Source organism: Lipophrys pholis (genome assembly GCF_963383615.2).
Source record: "Lipophrys pholis genome assembly, chromosome: 6".
Classification (NCBI taxonomy): domain Eukaryota; kingdom Metazoa; phylum Chordata; class Actinopteri; order Blenniiformes; family Blenniidae; genus Lipophrys; species Lipophrys pholis.
Genome location: NC_137629.1, coordinates 22,539,419 through 22,563,117, shown reverse-complemented (window position 1 = coordinate 22,563,117; position 23,699 = coordinate 22,539,419). Strand labels below are relative to the sequence as shown.

General features: G+C 42.4%; 1 protein-coding gene across 1 annotated transcript in view; it reads left to right on the top strand.

Annotated features, from left to right (window-relative positions):
- LOC308110816 (glutamate receptor 3) overlaps positions 1-23,699 on the top strand; it is a gene marked incomplete at its 3' end in the record, with an annotated part of 83,076 nt that overhangs the window by 41,939 nt on the left and 17,438 nt on the right. Inside the window, exons 4-10 of the mRNA XM_080465406.1 lie at positions 3,413-3,600; positions 16,103-16,156; positions 17,131-17,292; positions 18,060-18,227; positions 18,617-18,721; positions 20,785-20,889; positions 22,814-23,020. Of these exons, the coding sequence (XP_080321532.1) occupies positions 3,413-3,600; positions 16,103-16,156; positions 17,131-17,292; positions 18,060-18,227; positions 18,617-18,721; positions 20,785-20,889; positions 22,814-23,020 (989 nt within the window). The remainder of the gene's footprint in view (positions 1-3,412; positions 3,601-16,102; positions 16,157-17,130; positions 17,293-18,059; positions 18,228-18,616; positions 18,722-20,784; positions 20,890-22,813; positions 23,021-23,699) is intronic.

The window sequence follows — 23,699 nt, the reverse complement described above, 5'->3', positions numbered from 1 at the left end:
TTGGTATGGATGGTTCTGTTGCTCAAAGGATTTGATTCACTTTCAATTCTGAAGTCTAAATCACAAAATGTAAACTTTTCTGCTGACTTTAGAGAGGGGTGGGAAAAAAAGAACGTCAGTAAAAGCAATCAATTTCTGGACACACTATTTACCACCACCAGATTCCATCTCTTAATTTCCATACAAATGTAAAATCCAGGCAGGCAGGGAATCTCGTGTGAATCTTAAATGAATCCAATTGTTCCCGTACAGTTCAGGGTTTGCCTGAGGCAGGGATGACACAAATCAGCAATTTGAAAATAAAAAGCTCCATGTGATGGTAATCTGAGTGACAGAACAGTGTTTCCCATTTTCACGTCAGCAGAACGCCTGTATTTTTTTTTATGTCTGTCTGCACATCATACTTCAAAGATTAAAACAGAATACTTTTTAAGACCGAACACTAGAGATATTTAGATATATGAAGTGGAAAATCATCAGTTCCCAAGTGAGCTCTTGTCTCTTTCGTTTTTTTCCAATCATTTGAAATGTTCCGAGAAATATTACAGTGATTTCCTAGCGGCACAGCGATCAGTTATTACACCACACAAGCAGAAACTCACGTCAAGACCATCATTTCACTCCACATACATAACATGTCGTACAACCAGTACCACGTGGTAAGTGGTGCACTGGCATTTTTTTTTTTTTTTTACTCCTGCCATCCTCAACAGTTTCCAAACCAACAGAGACCATTTTGACCCAGTTAATCTGCATGACATCTCTTAATGTGAGGAGCTTTTATAGCCGGGAAGGCTGCCATGCTATCCAGCTGGCTTGCGGTAGGTGAGGTTCTGAGCATATGCCTGAGGAAAATGAATAATGCATCCATGTTATTTAAACCTTCGTTTCTCTAACTTTCCATTCCATGGAGGAGATGAGAAGAAACGTAGCACAGGAGAAATGTAAAAAAATTTTGTGAAATCTTTAGATGTTTTACACATTTAGGTCAAGTTATAGTGGGTTTTTTTTTCCTTCATTTTCATAAGGAATCGTGAGACATGTCCACAGATGTCCATGTCAACGTATGTGGGCATCTTAAAAATTTAATATATAATTTAAAAATGACTTGTTTTGTCAGTATTTCTACATTTTCCAGATTTTTTTAAACTTTTGACTCATTTAAAAAAAATGTAAGAAATAATTTCAGATACTGTACTCTTTAGTTAAAATCTAAAGAATATAACAAAAAAAAAATTATTGAACCCTTTCATACTATAAGTAATAAATCTAAAATGTATTTAAGTTTCACTGTTTGAATCAGTCTATGGAAAAAAAAAAAAAACCTTTATCATGATAATCCATCATTTTAAGCTGCACCTGCGTATGTTTGCTGCGGTGCAGTGGTTAGCGCTCTCGCCTCACAAAGGTTCCCCGGTTTGAATACTTGCTCTTAAGCCATTCTGTATGGAGTCTGTATGTTCTCTCTGTGCCTCTGTGGGTTTTTTCTCTGCGTCGTGTTTATGCGTGTGTGTGTGTGTGTGTGTGTGTGTGTGTGTGTGTGTGTGTGTGTGTGTGTGTGTGTGTGTGTGTGTGTGTGTGTGTGTGTGTGTGTGTGTGTGTGTGTGTGTGGGGTGTGTGTGTGTGTCTGTGTGTGTGTGTGATGGACTGTCTCTCTGCGTTTGCCTTGTGATGTACTGGCGCTCCGCCCATGCCGTCCCCTGTGAGCTGGGATTGGCTCCAGGACCCCGTGGCCTTAAGTTAAATAAAGAGAATGGATGCCCCTCTGAGCACTTTCCTCCACTTTGTCATGACTGCATCTCTGAGTTCTCTCTACTCTCCCACGACCCAGAGACTTGGGAGCCACTACATGTGCAGGTATCATCTGGACTGAGTGTTCGGCTACAGTTTCATTGGTGAACTCTGGGCCAACTCCATGAAGATGTGACCTGATAAGTGGGCTCCCACATTACCTCGAGTCCTGGCTGGCTGATGTCTCCAGGCAGGATGCCAGTGCTCCTCTGGATAGATGACACAGTGTGTCATGGTCTCCTCTACTTTGCTGTGTTGCTCACCAAAAGGTCATTTCATAGTGAAGAGGTAGTCTCCTGTAGCTTTGCCTCTGCATGGGGAGTGTAGACTCACACAATGCAGCAGAGTCAGAAATGTCCTAATGAAGAAGAAGAGGAAAAAAAACATGACGGCGACTTGGCTTTTCAGAAGGACTGGAAATGAAGGGAAATTCCAAAGCAGAGAAATGAAGAGAGTCAAACTGTAATTTTATTTATTTATGTAACTGTAGTTTCTTTCGTTTCCATCTTGGCTTTGTTGGCTGTCTGCAGCCAGTTCATGGAGATAAGGTTGTGCAGAGGAACAGCTTATAGAGAGAGGGGGAAAAAAAAAAAAAAAAAGACAAATGTTTACTCGGCCCGCTGCGGCTCAGGCTGTGTCAGACAATTTGCATAGCACCCAATCACACCAAACTCTACTAATCGTCAAATAAAATCTGCATGTTACTGCGTGTGTGCCAGAACTTGCTGTTGTTGCAAGTTTTCTCTTTCTTTGTCATTCTGTTATGCGTTAACGGGCAGTGAAAAAAAAAAAAAGTATTGTAGACAGTTTCAATTGTATTCTTCTTGGCCTAATGAAATACCAGCTGTGTGTTTGATTTCCATTAATAGCCCTCGTGTTCAATTGTATTCATTGTACATGGGAGAAGAGTGAAGCTATTTCTATTCCAGCGTGTGCTACATGCAGTCCATCCCTCCAAGAAAAGGGGCTACATTATTCATTCTGTGGTATGTGATTTGACCATAGTGTTTCTGAGCGCTCTGTTTAATGAAAATATTTCACGTGTGAATTAATCATTAGAAGGGGCTTATTCGCCATTCCTCTGGCAGCATAATGATCTCTCTCCACCACTGGCCTGGATGAATCTTTCATTGTCTTTATGTTTAAATGAGTTGGCACAATTCTCCAAGGAGACAGGAGGCCGCGGTGTGTATCACCGCACTGTCAAAGTTAACATGTGGCTGGGCTAAATGCCATAATTTAATTGATGCCAAGCGCAATAGCATCACCCACTGATCTTTTAATAATATGGAGATATGATTCCTGTCCTTTCACTTCATTATGATATTGCCTTCTCAATATGCAAATGTGAATTCACACACAGTTACACACAGGAACACAAAGTCTAGACTCTGGACAATATTTTAGTGGGCTTTTCAGACTTTGGAATGCTATTTTAGATTGTAATGAGATGGCCTTTAACCTTTGAATTCGAGCAAAAACCTCTCCAGAATAAATTAGAAGCCACTCGGTTCTTGCATAACCGTTACTGTGCACCAGGCTCCTTTGTGTTTAATCCTCTGGGCCATTTTCTCCCTCTCCCTCTCTCTCTCTCTCTCTCTCTGTATCTTTCCTTCTCTAGGTTTCTCCATCCTGCAGGCCATCATGGAGGCAGCGGTGGCGAACAACTGGCAGGTGACTGCTCGCTCTGTTAGCGGCTCAACGGACGCAGGCGAGTTCAAACGCATCATTGAGGAGATGGACAGGAGGCAGGAGAAGCGCTTCGTGATTGACTGCGAGGTGGACAGGATCAACACCATATTAGAACAGGTGAGTCTCACACACGATTGGCACCAGGTACTGCAGCGCCATGACGTGACCAAACGCATACACGGCCCGGCCGGACTTGTTTTTTTTTTTTTTTAGTTTACAGCCGGTGGATCATTCTCAATTCTGTGGTCAAACGGATTCATGTTGAGCTTGTGGGAAACGCTGCGCCATAACTGTCACTTTAGTGGAGCGTTTGAGTGCTTGAGCGCGTGAGTCCTGAAATATAAATATAGGTGAGAAAATACTAGATTTTAGAGTGGTTTGAATCTTGTTCGAGCAAAAACCTTCATCAAGTCTACAGTGCAAGTAGCAATGACTTGCTGTGGCAACTCCTTCAAAAAGAGGGAAGCTAAATATACATTTAACACCATGTGTGATGATAAATCTTTATATTGACCCTGTCACCTTCAGATCTGATAGTTTTAATTTGCCTTCAAGGGACTAAACATTCATTTTTTCTTCATGTTATTATATATTTTGCATCTATAATATGTGGACTATATAATTATGTGGCTTTTTGTATTTCAAATAATAAGACAATGATGCTTTGCTGGTAAAGAAGACCAAAGCATGTAGGGCCTAATTTACTAACATCCTGTATAAAACATGCTGAATTGCATGTTCATGCAAATAGATTGTGCTCCCAGTTTGTTTTTGCTGTGCGAGTGATCAGGTTTTCCAAGCATTAGACCCCCTGTTTACATGGAAATTAAATGCTGGAAATTGTATTGTTTCAGTGATTGTTTACTTGGGTTTGAAATGGGGGTGAAGTGCTCTGCCTGAATAAAATGTGATACCAACGTGTTGGTGGAGGAAGTAATCAAACATATTCTAGCATTATTAAATTAATCTGAATTCAACTAAAAGAAAAATACAATCTTGGAGATTCCGTGTCAAATTAAAAGTTGTGGTGAGTCGGAACGAGGAACAGCCTCTCGCCACAATAACAGCAAGAGAGCTGAACAAAACGTGTTGAAAAGAGACACAATCATAAGCAGCAAAATGTTTCCAGACATTGTAAACAACATTGCGTTTTCGACGTCAACCCTTCAACATAAACTCCACCCACTATATTGCACAATCTGGTGGACAAGCTCAACATTACATGTTCGTGACGTCCCAGGCGCTCAATTGTTTTTTTATGCGTTAACTCATCCTCACTGCATACCGTTCGTAAATCAACATGCGGTTATTAATCTTCCATATCGAGTTGGTTTCGTGTCCCTACCGGGATCAACTGACCATTCTGTGCAGGCGGGACATTAAGTCTACTTGGACAAACCACCCGGAGTGCATTGCCAGAAACGTTTTAGGGATTTTGAGTCATTCTGCGCTGCAGATGGATTAATTGCATTAAATTTCTTAATGAGTTTGACCATGATGATAGATTAATCCATGTCCATGCGTTAATTTTGACAGCCCTACTTTATGCACAAACTATTAGTGCATTAGGCTTATAATGTTTGATGTATGTCGCACCTTTTAAACTGCTGTTTCAATCAGGATATCTCAGCCTCTGCTTTCCCCCGTCAGTATGTTTCTGATAATTATTACCAATAATTAATTCGCTCATGAACTGTATTATGTGAAAATCATTACAATATTCCTGCACAAAATCGTTTCTCGACTCTATAGTTCTTAACCGCGCTCTAAATTTAGCAGGATATATTTTATGGTACGTCTGCATTTGCTTTTATTACTGTTTCCAGTTGCAGATACAGCTCCCTGTAGAAAGAAAAATCTTTCAAATCCAACTGTGCTCTGGCTGCTCAGTCAGCATGCTGATGAGGTGAGGAATGAAAAGAAGTGTGATAGTTAATTGCCAAAGTGGTCCCTTTAATTTGTGAACTTAAATGCAGTCTATATATCATTTTCTTACCTTTAGAAAATGAAAATGATGGCGCAGTGTTTCAGTATATCTTGAGAAGGAGAGTTAAAGATTGAACAACGGGGGTTTGCTCAGCCTACTGTTTGGGTTGTTTGTCGTGAGGCCGTATTATTTGAAAATCAGCGAGCGTCGGCGCTGCCAGAGGGCGTGAGGTGGAGAGGTCTGAGCGCGAGCAGCCATTTGGAGAGACCACTGATGATGCGGCCTTTTTAATCCCCTTCTCACAACCCAAAACCCCACGGTTCCTCCATCACGTCCATTGCCCGAGGAGGAAATGAAAGGTCCACCAGTCCTTGTAGTGGGGGAAACATAATTACCATGAATAGATGAGTGGCTCTTATGCCATGCATCTCGTCTGTTTGCCTGCCCCGCTCCACCCTGCACCCCTGCCTGCTGCCGCCTGCTTATAAGGCAATCAGTTCCTGAATAGGATTGTGCTCGTTAACATTCATTTAGATATTGGCTTCTCTTTGCTTCACAATATCCCCTCAACGACTGTTAGTTTCACTTGTTTTTTATGAATCTAATTTGATCCCAGAGTCATAGTTTAAAGCAGAATTGCTTTTAGTATTAATTTGCTGTGTCTAATTTAATTCTTGAGCTGCATTCCCCTCCACCCCTCTTCACAATCTGAGGACTGTACTGAAATCTATTTCATTTCTCTGTTACGAATGTGCATCAGCGTTTAAGAGAAGCATAGAAAATTTATTACAAATCACGTGAGGCATATTAAAGGTTGCGTCTTTAATTGCTTTTTCCCCTGCAAACAATAATAAAGCACGCAGGCCGATAATCTGTTTGATGTTTTCCTACCATTGTTCCCATTAATGAATTGTCTTCCTTGCTTGGTGAGCTCGTTCTTCCTCACATCTCATCCCTCCATCGTACATTTTCAGTCTGAGTGTTGTTCCAGCTCAGAGGAGGAACGTAAAGCACTCGCAGGAGCTAACGCAGCAGTGTGTCCGGTTTTGCTCGTTGTTTCAGTGACAACCTCAGCATGGGATTTTTTTATTTTTTATTTTTTTCTGAAGCTAATTGAAATAATCTGGCTGGTGCTGCCAATACGGATGAGTCACAGGCATTCAGAGAAGCCGCTGGACTTCACTCTGCAGCTGCCCCCTATTGGGCCACACCATTATACACTGAAACAGGAATGGACTGTCTCCCATGAGGGCAATCACACCAAAATCGGCACCCACTGTCAACTCTGTGGAAGCATGCTGCTTGTCCCTGCTGTTGTAGTTCTGTTAACCAATGATTGCAGACAGATAGAGTTTCTTTCCTGGCAGACTGGTGGGAGGATTTAAACCCAACCTGTGCGCCGAGGTCATCGTGCGGCGTGTTGTAATGTCGCCGACGCGTCGCTTCAATCCGTCAAGGTCACTGCCTGTTGAGGGAGGATCATGAGGCAGAGCTGATCCAGCTCGCTGATTGCTGGGGGGAAATGGGAATTAGTTTTATGATTTCTGTTGCAGTAATCCCACTGCAGAGCCTTTATACCAGGCAATGAAGTTCATGGAGTGTGGAGTTGTCTTGAATAGGCCAGTGTTGAGTTTCCACACTTTGGCACGATTGTTACACAGAGAGAGCAAAAGAGAGAGAGAGAGAGAGAGAGAGAAAGAGAAAGAGAAAATAAAAAAATCCATGCTGCTCTTCATTAGCGCCACTTTTCATCCAGTCACTGCTAATGCCTCTTTTCAGGGTTTCAGTAATCTGCCTAAATGACTAAAAGGACATCCGGTGGTAGCATATTTATTCAAGTGCTGGACTTAAGGGACACCAAAACAAGACGTCTCACGGGCTTCATCCCACTAAGTACGTCTCAATAATTTCCATCGTATGCTTGTGCTTCGATACTGTTTGAATTAATAAACTTCACTGCTTCCCTATATATAGTTCTTAATTATAAATTCAATACATTTGATCTAAAATTAGCTCTACTTTCACATAAGCTTCAGCTTTATAATAAGACATCAATCCTGTACATCTTTAACTCAATTCAGATGAATATATTTTCCCATTCATACTTATATTATGTCTATTTTGCTGCACCTTTTTCTTTCAGGGTTTGGCCACAGCAAGCTATTGCAATCACACTGAAGACTTGACTTCTCCGGATGCTCTTCTTGGAGACAACCCAATGCCCCACAAACACTATACAGCAACATAATTATCCATATTCATGACTATTATTATCTATTACCAATATCAATGAATCTGACCTGATTGAATTTTAAATGAACTCTCAAAACACACACAGATATTTTTTTTTTGCTTTTGTAAGAAAACATTGAAAGATTAAAAGATAACTGCCGTTTCTGTGAAGCAAAGATAATCTGAAAGTTGAAGACCTTTTGTATGCATACAGATGTTCGGGTTCCGTCAGGCATATTATAATTGTAGAAGCATCACTCTTCACTGCAGCAACAGACTGTTGGTGTCCCTGCTGAGAAAATGTTTTGTTTGCCATATGATTGAGGCAAATGTTATTGCTCAATTATACATTGGTACATTAGAGAGTAAAAAGGCATGTAATGACGGATTTTAGGACAGCCCACTTTCTCCTGAACATTGCAAGATGTGACCACCCTTTATGTATTTTATACGCATGACTGACAAACGTGTTAGATTATGGAAAAGGACAGAACCGAGGACAGTAAACAGTGCGGGGATATCAGTCCATACCTTTAAACAGCAAGTGCTGGTTAAACTGATGAGGGAGAAAACAGCAGACATGCACATGAAAAGCTGAAAGTAGTGAACAATTGTTCTTAATTAAATAACAGTGATTAAACAGTTGTTAAATTTGCTGCCCCTCAATTTTCTGGTTGTGCAATCGATTAAGAAGCTAATTGTTTTAGTCCTGACTCCTCATCACAGCGGTCCAAGAGGTTCAGGACACATACCGAAACCACGAGTTGTGCCCCTTCGGATGAATCCCATTTTTATGGCTTCATCTTTCATTTGACTTGAATTGAAAACAGTCGGGGGAGTATTTGCATACTGCTGCATCAGGACACGTTTTGTTTACCCCTGCGCGAGCAGAGCGAGAGCCTCCTTGCAGATTTGTTTTGGGCTACTGAGGAGAATGCTACACTCGGGCCATTATCATTTCATGCTGGAACAACCACTCAGGATTTATCACCTATAGGACTTCTCCATCAATACTCCACTGCAGATAAATTAACGCTATGGCTATCCCTCCTTCACGACAAAAAATGGGATCGCTTCTGCCAGCTCTGCTCTCTCGAACACATTCAATCAATGTGTTTCATTGAACCAGCAGCAGCTAAAAAAAAAAAAAAAGAGGGAATAGAAATAAGAAGAATGATTAAGTGAAGTTAATAATTGTCGTGTTGCTACAACTTGTCATGGTGATTGTTTTTAACAAGGTGTAAATATTCTCTGGACTTTCCCGCTGATGTGAGTTTGATCGTGTATATCATTCTCTCCCTCGGTCAGGCTGCGCATATCTGTCGTTATGTTCCTCGCTCATCCTCCTCCTCCTCCTCCTCCTCCTGGGACTTTGATACTGGGGTGTGCCGAGAGGCAACAACCTGCTCATCACTAGTGTAAAGAGAAGCAGGCAGAAAAAAAAAAAGAAAGAAAGAAAAATGGCGTCTGGGACCGGCCCAGGGCAAGCAAGCTGTTCAAAGACAGGCAGACAATGAGCGCTCTGCCACCCACAAAGCAGCATTTTTATGCAGGAAAAAAAACAGAAAAAAAACAATAAGAAGTGAAAAGGACTTAGCAAAAAAAAAAGAAAGAGAGAGAGAGAGGAAAACAGAAAAGCGCATCTGGGGATTTGTTAGAACAACATTCTGCCGCCTGTAGAGGCATTAAGGGTGGCCATATTGCCTCCCCATGGAGAGTTGGAGATTGTCCATACCCGTCCCTCCGCTCTTGAATACAGAACGCAGAGGAAATCCAGTTCGATGTGCGGCAGAGTCTGAAATCTTGGTGCGATATCAAATTTTAAAAAAGGGAAGGAAATCTGACCACGAGATATAAGGAGTAGAGGGAGAAAGAGGGGGAGAGTGAAAAAGGATGATAGATTGCCAGAAGAAGATAAAAAAAAAAAAAAAGAATGGCAGCAATAAAAAAGAAGGTCCTCACTCAATGTTGTGGATGGCGCGGCAAAGACAACAGGAAGCAGCACGAGCACAAACCCTGGGATGGCATGTTGTGACGCACTGGCAGACAAAGATGTAACTGTAGTCATGAAAAAGTGAAATTAAATCTAAATAAATGTTGTCTGGCAATCTTTGATTTCCCCCAGTTAGAAAGAGAAAATCTGCCACATAAAACTCTCTCGGGCATTCAGTGCTTTGATTACTTTGGCTCTGTTTTCAAGTAACATTACCTGACGTGTCTATCACTTAGCGTGAAAAGATAAAAGACGAGAAAAGAGAGAGAAAGTGCGAAAAATGTGTCTGCCGATATGAAAGGTGTTCTCTCATCTCTGCGTTGGCTTTTTGTAACCAGGTTGGCGAGGGGACGGGCTGCGGGGACTATAGCCCTTTTTTCTTCGACGCAAAGTTGTGGATACGTCGCGCTTTCAAATCCCTGGCACCCACCGCGGTTGTTAGGGTCCATTTACTGACTGCGATTATAGAATTAAATGGGATTAAAGTGTTATCATTAAAGAGAATATGACCTGCTGACTCAAGCACTGAATGAGAGGCAGAGGCCGGTGAGCTGCAGCGCTCAGACTTGAGCGCGTCGCAGGAACTGCATGAGAATACACCGTTTAATAATGCAGTGTATAAACCAGAGAAACCTTCTTTCTTTTTTTCTTTTTTCTTACACTATCAGTCTGACAAAATTACCCCGATCACTTTCAGTAAAAACAGCGCAGCCCATCTTGGCGTGTCAAACTTTTTGGCACAGAAACAAGCGGACGTCTGAGCTGCCACGATGCCTTCCTCCAGAGGTATCGGATCTCAAATAGTTGTTGTACCTCGGCGCAATGAGAGACCTAATCATCTGAATGTGAGTCAGGTGCTTCTAACATGGTGTGCATTTGGCGGGGAGGCCAGTGCTCGCGCTCTCTTTAGGGGAATATTCCGCTCCTGCCAAGAAAAGCGCCTCGACTACAGCCACTGCTGACTGTTAATTAGAAGCTTCTCCACTGAAAACACTTAAACAGCAGCATTGAAGTTTAAAAAAAAAAAAAGAAAGACAAGAAAAAGGAGGGATACTGAAGGAGGAGGGACATCTTTTTACATCAAGGCATGAAGGGCTTTAATTTACCCCGTTGATCCATTGTGAGAAGTGGTGACTTTAGTATCTCTGTTGTCCAAATGAATATCGCCGTTAACAAAAGTGACTTAATATTCCTTTGTAGGGTTCAAGTAGCGACGACTTTAAAAAGTGTTGCTCATTGGATGGCACATTTAAAATAAATACTTTGTGTTTCTACCGCCTCACAGACAATTGTTGCCTACACACTGATTCACAAGTGTACCAATTTGTCATGCAGTCAATAGTGGACTAATGGAATAGTTGCTTGGCCGACGATTAACAGCAATTTTGATATTGATTAACTGCTCGAGTTGTTTAGAACGGATAAATGGCCGAAGCATAAAGTGATGGTTTGCGGCACGTGAAATGTGAGGTGTTTTTATTCTGTTTTGTGTCACTCTAGAGATAATGTCTTCAGAGAGCAAAGCACGAATTGGACAAAAACAATATATTCAAAAGTATTACTTTTAAGGAGAATATTTTTCTTTTCTGTTTTGACAAGAAAAGCATCGGTTGGGTTATCAAACTATCATAATGTTGTTTTACACAGCTGTTTAATTTAAGCAGTAGCACACTGGCATCAGCAAAGCTGTGATTTGTTCTGACTTTCAGAGGGGAGTGGAAAATTGTTTCCGTACACCAGCTCAAACCAGCTCAACAAAAAACTAGTTAGATTTGTATTGTACATAAAGACATTTGCTTGTTTTCTCGAGGAGGCAAGAAGAAAACCAAACGTGCTTCTGCTCAGGATATTTAATACTTCATAAAAACTAGATGGACAAGATGGGGAAAAATAGTGAACTTCAGTTGAATGCCCACTTCAAATTTCTGACCAAACACACAATAGTTGCTCGACATCACATGAGAATAAAAATAAATAAATCAGCCCAGAAAATTTGAAGAGAACTCGGTGTGAGAAATCCCGAACCAGCCCTTGGGGGGGAAAAGAACAAATATTTCTGCTCTTGTAGATTTTGTAGAGACATTCAGTGTTATGTTCAAGGCAGAGCTGGTTTCAGTGGAGTTTACACCATTTAAATGCGTCCCAGTGCTGTTAAGCTGAAAATCAGAGCTAAAAGATATATTTAAGTTCATTTTATTATTAGTATACTTTTATCATGGCTTTTAGAAATAAATCACTATGCGAACTAAATACATGAAATTCTAATTCCAAAAAGTTTTCTGTACCACGAAAATATGGAGTTTGCCTGATCTGTGTTTTTCATCATGCAGCTGGAGCCTAAAAATAATTGCATGGTTATTTGCTCGTCTTTTATGTGCCTCGGTGAATGGTATGATATTTACAAACTCTGGGGAGCCTATCGTTTTCAGTCAGCCTCTTCCTGTGTTGTGGCAAACTCTGCAGTGTAAAGGTCACTCTTGGAGGAAAACGTTTATTAAAAATGTGTAGCTGTAGTTTTACATTTGGGGCTCTCCGTCTGGTGGTGCCAAGGCGGGATGAGGGTGAAGTCAAGGTCGTGCTCGTTGTCTGTCCTCATCAGGCTTTAAAGAAAACTCCATTCTGCAGAAATGCAGTGTTTCCCCCCCCCCCCCCCCCAAACCGGTGCTGCAGAACAAAAGGTGGTGAAGCTAAGCAAGCGGATCGATGCACAAGAGGTATACTATATAAAAAAAGAGAAACTGCATTATTGAAGGGGCAGACGCACTAAACACATTTCTTCTCTTCAGTGTCACAGGGAAACAAAATAATTGGTTAGTGGGCCTGAGACTGTACAGTATTTATGTGATCTCTGAGAATCCGAGGCAACACGTAGAGGGGCAAGTATAAATAATGCAACGTGTCTGGATAATTTCTGAAAAATCGTGACAAAGGATCGATAAATATTGGTTTTATTCTGAAGCCAATTTGCAAAAGCAGCAGTCGTAGAATATCTATCTTTTTAGTGACATTTAGTTTCACTTTCGGTGTGTCGTATAAAAAAATGCATTATTTTTTTCACCCATTTGTTTCTTTTCCTCAGGATTTCTTATCAAATGTTAATTCTAAAAACCCATTTTGAGTAAAGGTATCCTTCTCAAAGTCTTTCTGGTGCCCCCCCCCCATTGGGTAGTAAATATAAACAACATTTAGCACTTCCAAATCTCCTTCGGATGACCATATGTTAAATCCGCCATAACTCACACGTTAAAGATGTGAGATTTTATGTGGTTTTTTTTGTGTTTGAAATAACAGAGTCCAAACAACTTATTTACCTACACAAGTATATCTGAATATGCTTTCAGTCTTCCAATCTAAAATAAATATTGTTTATGCTAATTATGTGTTATTACTCTAATAAATTGGATTTTTTTTAAAAGAAATGTGACAAACAATGATTGTTTTTATGAATAGAATTCAAAGACGGTCACAGCCTAAATTATCTGAGCGCCCGCGGTGCATCGACAACCACAAAATGTGTCCGTCTCCACTGGAGTCGTGTCTTGCCGTCTGCCTAATTAAAGAGATTGAGGGGGAACGGTTTGTGTGTTCTGGCCGGAGGATTTGTGTGTCCCACTGCCATCAGTGTCTTGCTGCGCTCCATCCCAAGGTTGCTGCTTGTAGCCGCTGCCAGGCCGGCTGTGAGCGGTGGGCAGGTGGCGAGCCCGCTCTGCACCCGGCTCCAGGTGCAGGTGTGAGGAGGCTTAACGGCCAGAGTCAAGGTTAGCGCACGGCGAAGGGAGTGTGGAGCCAAGGTCTCGTACAAAAAAAAAGGAAAAAAGAAAAAAAAGAGCAGTGCTTTTTAGAGAAACTTGGGGACAGAGAGGTCCTTGACCAAGACACGCTGAACCCCAAACTGCCTTCAATGGATGGACTGAGCTCCTTGCATGGCGGATGCTTCCATTGTTGTGTGGCTGTGACTTAACTTCGTGGGCCGTTAAAATCAGCGGCTGAAGTTCAGTGTTTGTATTTTTCGAAAAGTCCAAACATGCAAGACAGACTGAGACACTGGGAGGCTGCCAACAGGGACAAACCAACAACCAGAACACACAGAAGATGCTCAATAAATACCACAACCACCAGGTGAAGACAATCACACACTCAGGCACAGGTGAAACACGTCAGGGATCAGCAATCAGACACTGGGCGGGGGAAGTCAGGGAGTCTGAAGTGAGAAACTGAGTCGGAATCTCAAAAGAACAAAAGAACACAATATGTATCATGACACAAAAAAAAAAAACATATACTACATCCTTAAATCCTTTGGTTTTCTACCGTGCCAGGTGGAGTGATGGTTAGTCCTTAAATTTTAAACCAAGAGATACAACATTTGGGTTGAATATATATAGTTAACTGAGGGTGAAACACTTTATTGGTCCCTCATTGAAATATCTGCTAAGCAAACTTCATCTAATCTATCCTATATAAGGTTGTTTATTTCAATTTGCTTTTTTTCTTCAGTCTGAATAAAAACACTCTCAGACAAAATAAAATCCACATTGAGTCAAAAATCATCTTTGCATGAGAGAAGTTTGGATTTCTAAAAAAAAATAATCCAATCTTGTTGAATGTTACACAGTAATGTGTAAAGATGAGACAAAGAGCGCAAATTTACAAATCCTGCAAAACCCTACACAAACTGACGAGCCTCGATGTTTCTGTGACTTTTACTGTTGTTTGTTCGGAAGGAACAAGAAGAAACACGTGTTTATCTTCACTTAAATAACATTTATAAATCATTCTTCATCTTCTGCAAAAGTGTTGAGGAGGATTTTTGAATTTTGTTTACCCCAATAAGGTTTCTGTCATTAGGATCAAATTGACGGTTCCTGAAAGCCAACTCCAGCCATTTCTGCTTTCTAATCAGCTCATTTCCTCTTTATTTCTCTTTCGCTTTCTTAGCTTGCTCCTCGCCTGTCTGACATCCTGCAGTGTGGGAACTTTAAAGCCTTAATGATGGGGAAGCTGTCAGAGAACGCTGACCCACCCGAGCAGCTTGATAGCCTGAGTGAAAGGCTTTGTGTGTTTGTGCTCCCTCATGCGCCGCTCTTTGTGAAAAGAAACAATAACGTCCACCCCCCCCACCACCCCCCCACCACACTGCACGAACAACCTTCAAATGTCCACAAGGAGGGAAACAAGTGGTTTCTAAGTGTGGAGAGAGAGCGCCCGATCCGAGATTGTTTAATTGTTTGGCGCTGCCACGCGACAAGTGCAGCGAGGTCAGTGCAAATTAGCGTAGGTGAGTTAAAAGCTGTAATCGTCGATGAAACGGGAGAAAGCCAAAACGTTCATCAAAGATTTTTTTTTATTATTATTTTTTTTTCACCTCGACACGAGTGCTTTTCATCACTCTCCCCTACTCGGCGGGAATGTTGTAAATGATCCACAGTAACAAAAATCCGACATCCGACACACACACACACACACACACACACACACACACACACACACACACACACACACACACACACACACACACACACACACACACACACACACACACACACACACACACACACACACACACACACACACACACACACACACACACACACACACACACACACACACACACACACACACCAAGAGATGATAAACTGACAGTTTGTTTTTGCGACAGAGCCGGGGCATGTGCAAACATGCTGATTTTGCTGTAAACCTGTGTTGCCGTGTTTGGAGACCGCAGATGAAAACCGAGACATGGATGATGGGTTTCTGCATGGCGGCCGCTCAGAAGTCCATTCGCAACAGACCGCAAACTCATAAATAACAGACCTCATAAGGCTTGGTCAAGGTAAAAAAAAAGAAAAGACAAGAAAAAAAAAAACCTTGTCCGGCATGCAATGCACAGAAAGCTATGTTCACGATTGGATTTATCTGCAGGCCCAGAACCAAAAAAAAAAAGAAAGAAAATCTGAAATAAAAGGCAGCATATGGTTAGTGCCACAGTGATGGAATGGCTTAGAACGCCGCTTACTATTTTCAGACAAGCCGCGTGGGTTGAAACATGCTGTTATGCTCCAAAGGTGTGATATTTTCAAAGCGGAGAGAGAGATCTACATCGTACTGTCTCACTGTACATTCCTTTGAAAAATTCTTTCTCCAGCTTCCACCTTCTGTCCAGCAGTTTCCGGGACGGCATCATGAATGACTTCAAAGTGAGCAGAATATCCAAGGATGCTCATGTTGTTCCTGTTTCCACCTCATTATCTATTCCTCCTTAATGAACACTTCCTCTAACGTCTCCCTCTTTAGTTGTTCCACAGAAGACTCTTGCTTTGTTCAAACTTTTGTGGCGTCCTGCGCACGCTCGCATGACGCCGACGTGTTTTTCTGAGGCTGTTGTCGCCGTCCACGACAGCCACGGCTCTTGACTCTCATCTCATGGGTGATTTGCTGTATTGATGGTTTTTTTTCCCCTCCCATAGGTTGTGACCCTGGGGAAGAACAGTCGTGGTTACCACTACATTCTGGCCAATCTTGTGAGTAATAACCGTGGCGCTCCCCTGAGAGGGAGTGGGACTTTCTTTTCACTGCACGTGCGAGAACTTAGTCTCAGCCGTGAGCTGAAACGTGCATGCACAATAAGTGGATTAAAGGCTTTTATATATATAAAAATGAAAAAAATCAAAAAAAAAAAACCTGGCTTGTATATGCTTTGTTTTTCTCCCTGTATATGCATAGAGGGCTTCTTACATTTGCTGCCTGCTCTTCATAAAACACAATTCTGCATTCATACAGGCAATGAATGTCTTTATAAATGACAGTCTAGTGCAATGAATAAACACCATTTTAAAATTTTTTTTAAACTATTTTCCCACACTCTGGGGAAGGAAACACTTAGCCTCGATATTAGCATGGGAGTTTTAAAGTAAATGCCGGCGCTGCTCTCACTCGCCGATCCCCTGCTGCCTCTTCTCTGACTTCACAGGATGTGATTATGCAGCAGTCAGACACATGTCCTTGCACACCATGACACAATGCTGAACCTAAAAAAAATAAAATAAAACTGCAATTTGACCATAAAAAGAAATACCTGTCATGGTTCCAGGGTGAAGAAGTGAATTGCAAAGCAGCTGGAGCAGCATAAGCTTTCCGAATGCATTTCGAAAATGTTATTTTACAGAATGAAAGTAGGCCAGCTGGTTAAAGTGAAATATTTTGATGTTACATGATATGACACAGTACCTACTGGCTGGTTGTTAATCTGGAAATGAATGAAGGTAACACCACAAAGTGTGAATTGAAACATTAGCCTCCGTGTAATGTCAAACACATGCCGGCTTCTCGTATGGCACAGGAGTTTTTAATAAAATGCACCTTGCGCACTGCCAGAATAGTTGCAAAGATTTTTGTGGTTCTTTCCCCCAGGTTATATTAATAAAAAAAAAAAACTCAAAGACAAACAAGTTATGTGAATTTCCTCCTCTCAAATTTCCCCCCTTTTGTCTCACAGGGATTTTCTAATGTGAGCCTGGACAAAGTCTTCGCCGGTGGAGCCAACATTTCAGGGTTTCAGATAGTCAACCCTGAGAACCCGATAGTGCAGCAGTTTATGCAGCGCTGGGAGCGGCTAGATGAAAGAGAATTCCCAGAAGCCCGAAACTCTCCTCTGAAGGTACTGTGCATGCGAGGCCTTTCACTATGCATGCGGAGTATAACGATCATCCCTTCTGAAGTGCTCTCTATCGGTTCGTCTCCTCCCATCCTCTGTTTGCCTTTGTCATCCTCTCGTCCTCCCACCCCTTTCGCTTCCTCCGTCTTTGCTTTGCATCTCTCACAGCAATCGATATATTGATAGGCAGTGCAAGCCAAGGTTATATTGCAGCTTCAATTTACATCTAATTAAACAATGATCAAGAAAGAAATGGATTTTGAATGGCATTTAATTAGATTTTGTCATGGTGCAGTGGTCAACAAACAAGTGGCTCAACCCTCGGTGGTGAAAAGGTCAGACGAAGTTGGAGGGGAAGTGCGTGGGAGATAAACTCAGACATTAATTCTCTCCTCTCTTCCCCTCCGCACTAAAAAGTTTTGAAAGAGTCCCCAGCCCTCAGATAGTCCTGGCTTTCTCTATTTAAACCCGTCTAATCAAACGTGTTTTTAATCATAAGCAAAGCGTCAGAGCTCGCACGCACACCGCAGCCACGCCAAATTGACCTGCAGGCGCTGACTGCCCCAATTTTACGCTCTCATTTTAACAGCTTTACTACAAAAACGCTCGTCTCATCTTATCTCTTGCCTCTCGCCATGTTTTTTGTGTCACTGTGTGTTCTGCTGTGTTTTATTGTTATTGTTTGTTTTGTCTCGCTGTTTTTATTCTCCCTTGTTTTTTTTCTCCCCCCCCCCCCACCCCCCCACCCCCCCCCCCCCACCTCCGTACAGTACACTTCAGCTCTGACCCATGATGCCATCCTGGTGATAGCAGAGGCCTTCAGGTACCTGCGGCGCCAACGTGTGGATGTCTCTCGCCGAGGCAGCGCTGGAGACTGTCTAGCCAATCCCGCTGTACCTTGGAGCCAGGGCATAGACATCGAGAGAGCGCTCAAAACGGTGAGCGAGGGGAGGAAAAGAGAGGGGAGGGGGAGCGAGGGAGCGGGCTGAGTTGAAAAGTAAAGAAAAGACTGGAAGAAGTGAAGCAGAGATAGTGAGTGAGAGTGTGATGAAGATGGAAAGTGACAGAGAGAAGGGAAGAGAGTGCAAAAGCTATTCTCCTCCCTCTGCCTCCAGATATCTCTGCACAGCGCTCACTCAAATCCAGGCCCTCATTACCATAAAACTACATATTTTATTAAAGCGTATCCAGTTCATCATTTGATTAACGGACTACGTGCACTCTAGCAGCTCCATGGACACGAGCACCTTAATAGCAGCTATATAATGTATGCAAAGGCTTGGCTGTCGCACATTCTGACGTGTCCCTCCGTCTGTCCGTCCATCAGGTCCAAGTTCAGGGTATGACCGGGAACATCCAGTTTGATAACTATGGCCGCCGGACCAATTACACCATAGATGTTTATGAGATGAAAACAGGTGGGCCAAGAAAGGTAAGACAGACCACCGCCCTGACTCAGCTCTCATCCGTCATTTGTCAAATCATGAGCTCATCCAGGAAATCTTTATTAAAACGCTGCTAAAAGCTGTCACACATCAAACCGTGGTTAATTACTTGTCAGAAAATGTGGAATTCAGCCAAAAAGTCATTTTAAATAATCGTTAGCGGCTAAACTGAAGAGCAAGATGTATCTCCTTAAAAACCTCACTATTCGGGGACAAAAAAATGTGGTGTGTGCAGAAGTAGAATTTTTTTATAAATTTTTTCTTTTTTTTAAATAAGCTTCTTTCATTTATGGAAATCTATACCATGGGTTTTTGCATTCATGTGAGGAAAGCAGGGATGTAAGAGAACAGTTCTTATTACCTTTCTCCATCTCTGTTAGGTAGCAGCACTGATGAGCTGTGCCAAGCATTACAAGCCCCACAAATCACACGCAGCCCGCAATCTGATAGCTAAAACTGTCCTATCAAAAGAACGATATAGGACTGTGTCGCTGCCGTGGGACAGCGCAGATAGGATTTTTTTGGCCCTCTGCTGACAGTAATTACCATTCGAATAACCAATTACTCTAAAGGGGATTCAAGAATTCCTCTGGCTCCTCTTCAAAATGATAATTCCCAACGGTACATTCACGTTATAACCAGTACCATATGATGACCTCTGGTTTTATTTCCTAACCTCGCCAAGTTCCACGAGACAGCTGTGAATTTCTCGTTAGCTGGATAAGTGTGGTCTCAGTCTGATATGATGTGTGATTATGCCGCCTGCCTCCCAAGCCTCTAAAGCCCACACTTCAATTAGCTTAGCATAGCCTCGCACAGCCACATCGCTGCAGCGCTACGTGGAGGATGAGAAAGCAGGGAGAGCGGTGGAGAAAGAGAGTGGGAGAAAAGGAGGTCAGCGGGAGAGTGAGGGAGCGAGGGAAGATGAGACAAGCTGGGCACGGCACTTTGTCAGGACCTGCAGCCCGAGTCACCCCAGTGACAGTTAGAGGATGAAGGTTCTTAGCTGGGACTGTCACGAGTGATGTATGGGCTGATATCTGTCCCCGCTGCTTCGGGGTGAAATCAGGACGTTTGCCTCTGGAGCAGGCTCTCCACAGCGCAGTTCCCAAAACAAGTCATTCCCCCTGAGCAAGGCTATTCAAATATCGCTGTCGAGCAAGTGCCGGGAGTAAACATTTAAGAGTTTTCCCAATGCTGGCAAGTCTGCAGACTGCAGCCACCACAGTAACCACTGTTTGGTGCTGAAGTCTGAGAAATGCGCTGCTTTCTAGCGCCTCCATTTGGTACAGAGACTTGGTGCGCTCCCGTACACCTGCTTGTCCGAAACGTTTTAAGATCTGAGGCAAAAAAAACAAACTAAAAACAAATGCAGACCAGATGTGAAGGGGGGAAGCCCGGCCAGCAACAGTTAGACTATTGGCAACAACATATGCAACATGTTTCATCGTGCGCCAGAGCGGCCATTATTTCAGATGGGCAAACAAACACTTGACATTGGTCTGACTTGAGCATCTGTACAGCAGAATGTGGAGTAACTGAATTAGCAGGTCTGTGCAGGGGAGAAACTGTGGAGCCACTGGAATATTATGCTAAATAATTAAATGTGTGTGCAGTTCACAGGCCTGAATATCAATTATTTACCATTAAACCTGGGAAGGTGGGAGGGAGCGGAGTTGTCGGCCATATGCTCATATGTTGCACGGGACCAACTGGTTTCTGCACATTCGGCTGTTTGAAACTGCTCAATGAAGCCAGTGATACTTACGTAATCATAACACTTAACTGCATGTTGATTTTGGGAACATAAACTCTGGGGTCCATGCTTAGGTTACTGGGAAATGTATGTCATTATGGTGTGCTTATGGGATTTCCTAATACACGGCTGTACTGGCTGAACTTCAGGGCAGAGGCAGCAGGAAAGCATGAAATGTAGTTTGGTGTATAAATGAGCCATACTTCACTGTAATTGCCAGTGATGCTTGCTGGTTTCACTTATATAAGATAAACTGGTTCATCTCTGTCACTTACCACTCTTTTGTCTTTGCAGATTGGGTACTGGAACGAGTACACGCGATTTGTAAATATAATGGACCCGCAGGTCTCCAACGACTCCTCAGTGGAAAACCGAACGATTGTGGTCACTACTATTATGGTACACTTTCCATGCAGTTTTAAATGTTTCACTTATTCTGCCACTCAAGGTCATGGTGTTGATTCCAATGAGTGATACATTCTGTCCTGGGCGGGTAGAACCACATCTTTTTTGTGTTGCTTTCCATCCACTCACTACATGTTGAAACAGTCGGTCCGACGTGGGGAGTGTTTCAACTGTATCTGTGTGGGTGTCAAAGCATTTTGATTTTCCATACTTCAGTGGCCTGTCGTAGCAGTGACATCACAATAATGGTATAAATGATTATGGTTGACTCCATCAATTACAAAAAGCATACAAACGCATACGTAAGTAGACCTGTCTGTCCTCATCAAGTAAATGTTCAATGACACTTGGGATAGACTGGCCGCAGAATGACTACAGAATGACACCGCAATGATTTTCCAAGCAGGGCAAAGCAAAATAAATGGTATTGGAGGGGGATATGAAGGCGTGGTATTTTCCCTTGTTATTGCTTCTCCAATCTATTTTGCATTGCCCTTCCATATGTTCTGTGTTGAAGTATACATAACTTCCAGTGTTAATGGAGTATCATTTAAATGTTTTTATTTTTATAATTTGTTGCGTCCAAAGGATGATAAACGTGCAACATGTTTTAGATTTATTTTTTCTTAAACAGTACTCACACAGCTAAATGTGTGAAGCTTATTGACAGCTCCCATTGCTACTGTATTTACTGACCGTATAATGTTGCTATAATTACCTGATCAAGTACCTCATCCTTTTGCAAACATTTCTAAATCATAAAAGGAAAAACATTTTTTCAGAAAACGATAAGTGTCTCTTGAAATTATGCACAGTTTGATTTGTATTCCAAGCAGTAAACAAGCTTCACTCGATAGGCAAGCGGAAACATTTGACATCTTCAGATGAGAAATACAGTCGGGAGGTAAACACGTGTTAACTGCAGGGAAATACTCAGTTGATCCAAGGTGAGGGGATACATTCAGCACAGAACAAACAAACCATTGCTCTTCTACTTGCACTCTAATCGTGTGTGGCTGTAATGACAATGCCTGCTCTCCTGAGCAGTCATACTGTTTGATAATGATGATGATGATGATGATGATGTGCTCAGTAAGAGAAAAGACGAGCAGCTTCAGCAGTTTGGAAAGGAGAGTAAAACTAGCACGCTCCTGCTCTCCTGATCTCGATTTTTCATTTTAATTTTCTATTTTTTTAATTGATAAAGTACTTTTTGCATTATTACTCTTAATAACAAATACTGGCTCTTTTTGGTTTGTTTTTTTTGTTTTGTTTTTAATTTTTGTTCATTTACTTATCGTTTTTCTTTTGGAATGAAATAGCCTTTAAATTCCGCATTAGTGCAATGTGCTTGAATATGTCGGGATAGTATGAGCACACTCTGATCCCTCTCCTGTCACTGGCATTTACTTATGAAACCCATCCCCATTCCCATCCACACCCACCTGTGCTGACCCACACCTACCCAATGACTCCCACCCTATCAAAAGTCAGCCTGGCCTTTTTGTATTCTCCCAGAGAAAAGCATTTTATCCCCCCCACCCCCCCCCCCGCTGTTGTCCCCATTCACTAACCATTGGTGATTATACCAGGGTCGCACCCTTTGGATCAAATTGGGTCGGGCACATTGGGCTTGGTGTCTGCTGGCTGCCACGGCTTGATGAAAGCAGTGCGACCATGTGATCACGCTGCTGTTATCAGTGCAAATTTGTGCATTCGCAGGGCATCATCTGTGTATGCACAACTGCATGGATGTGGTTAAAACAGCTTATAATGTTTTCAATCTGTGAGTACATGTGAGTGTGGGCGTGTGTGAGTGTGCACGGACACATATGGGTGCATGTATGCATATTTCTGTATAACTGAATCCGTGCGAAGGCATGGGAGTGAATAAACCAGCGTGTGTTTGAATCAACAGGAAGCTCCTTATGTGATGTACAAGAAAAATTATATGCATCTGGAGGGGAATGACAGATATGAAGGCTACTGCGTCGATTTAGCATCTGAGATTGCCAAACATGTTGGAATTAAGTACAAACTGTCTATAGTAATGGATGGAAAGTACGGAGCCCGAGACCCTGAGACCAAGACGTGGAACGGGATGGTGGGTGAACTGGTCTACGGGGTGAGTACTGGGAGTCTCGATTTCACTGATTACATGGCAGTTTGCAAGGAACTTCAACATGAGAGGAGATCTCATTTTTCTGTCTTAAGGTTATCACCAACCCGTTGTGAACTCATCAGCTCTTGCCCAGTTCAAAGTGTAATGCTGTGTGAGGACACTCAGCTGTGAGTGAATTTGTCAAACGCAGCCTCAAGGCATTGGGGAGTTGGTGATCATCTTGAGACGGAGAAAATGAAATCATTTCTCAGTGCTGTTCATTGCAATTAATCCTTCTTGCTTAGCCTAGAACGCTCTCTTTCTTTGCAGCCGAGACGGAGGTAGGTACATGAAAACAATAAGTCCATATGGCAAACATACTGTAATCACTTTGATGAATGAAAGACTGTACGCCTTTGAAGTGAATGTGTAATTATGTTCAATGTTTCATGTGTATGATGAATATGCCACATTGTAAATTCACAGCTGAGAAAATCGGCCACAGAATCGACAGCTAAATGGCGGTTAGCGGTTTGGGAACAACAACATCCATATGTGTTGCGCTCCATAAAGGTTGAACCTCTCACATTAGCCGAGGGTCATGCCGTGTTTTACATCTGACAGCGCCCGAGCTCTTGCAACACCTCGTGCATTCCTAAATTAACCCCCCCCCACCCACCCAACACCCCGCCTCCATGCCCGA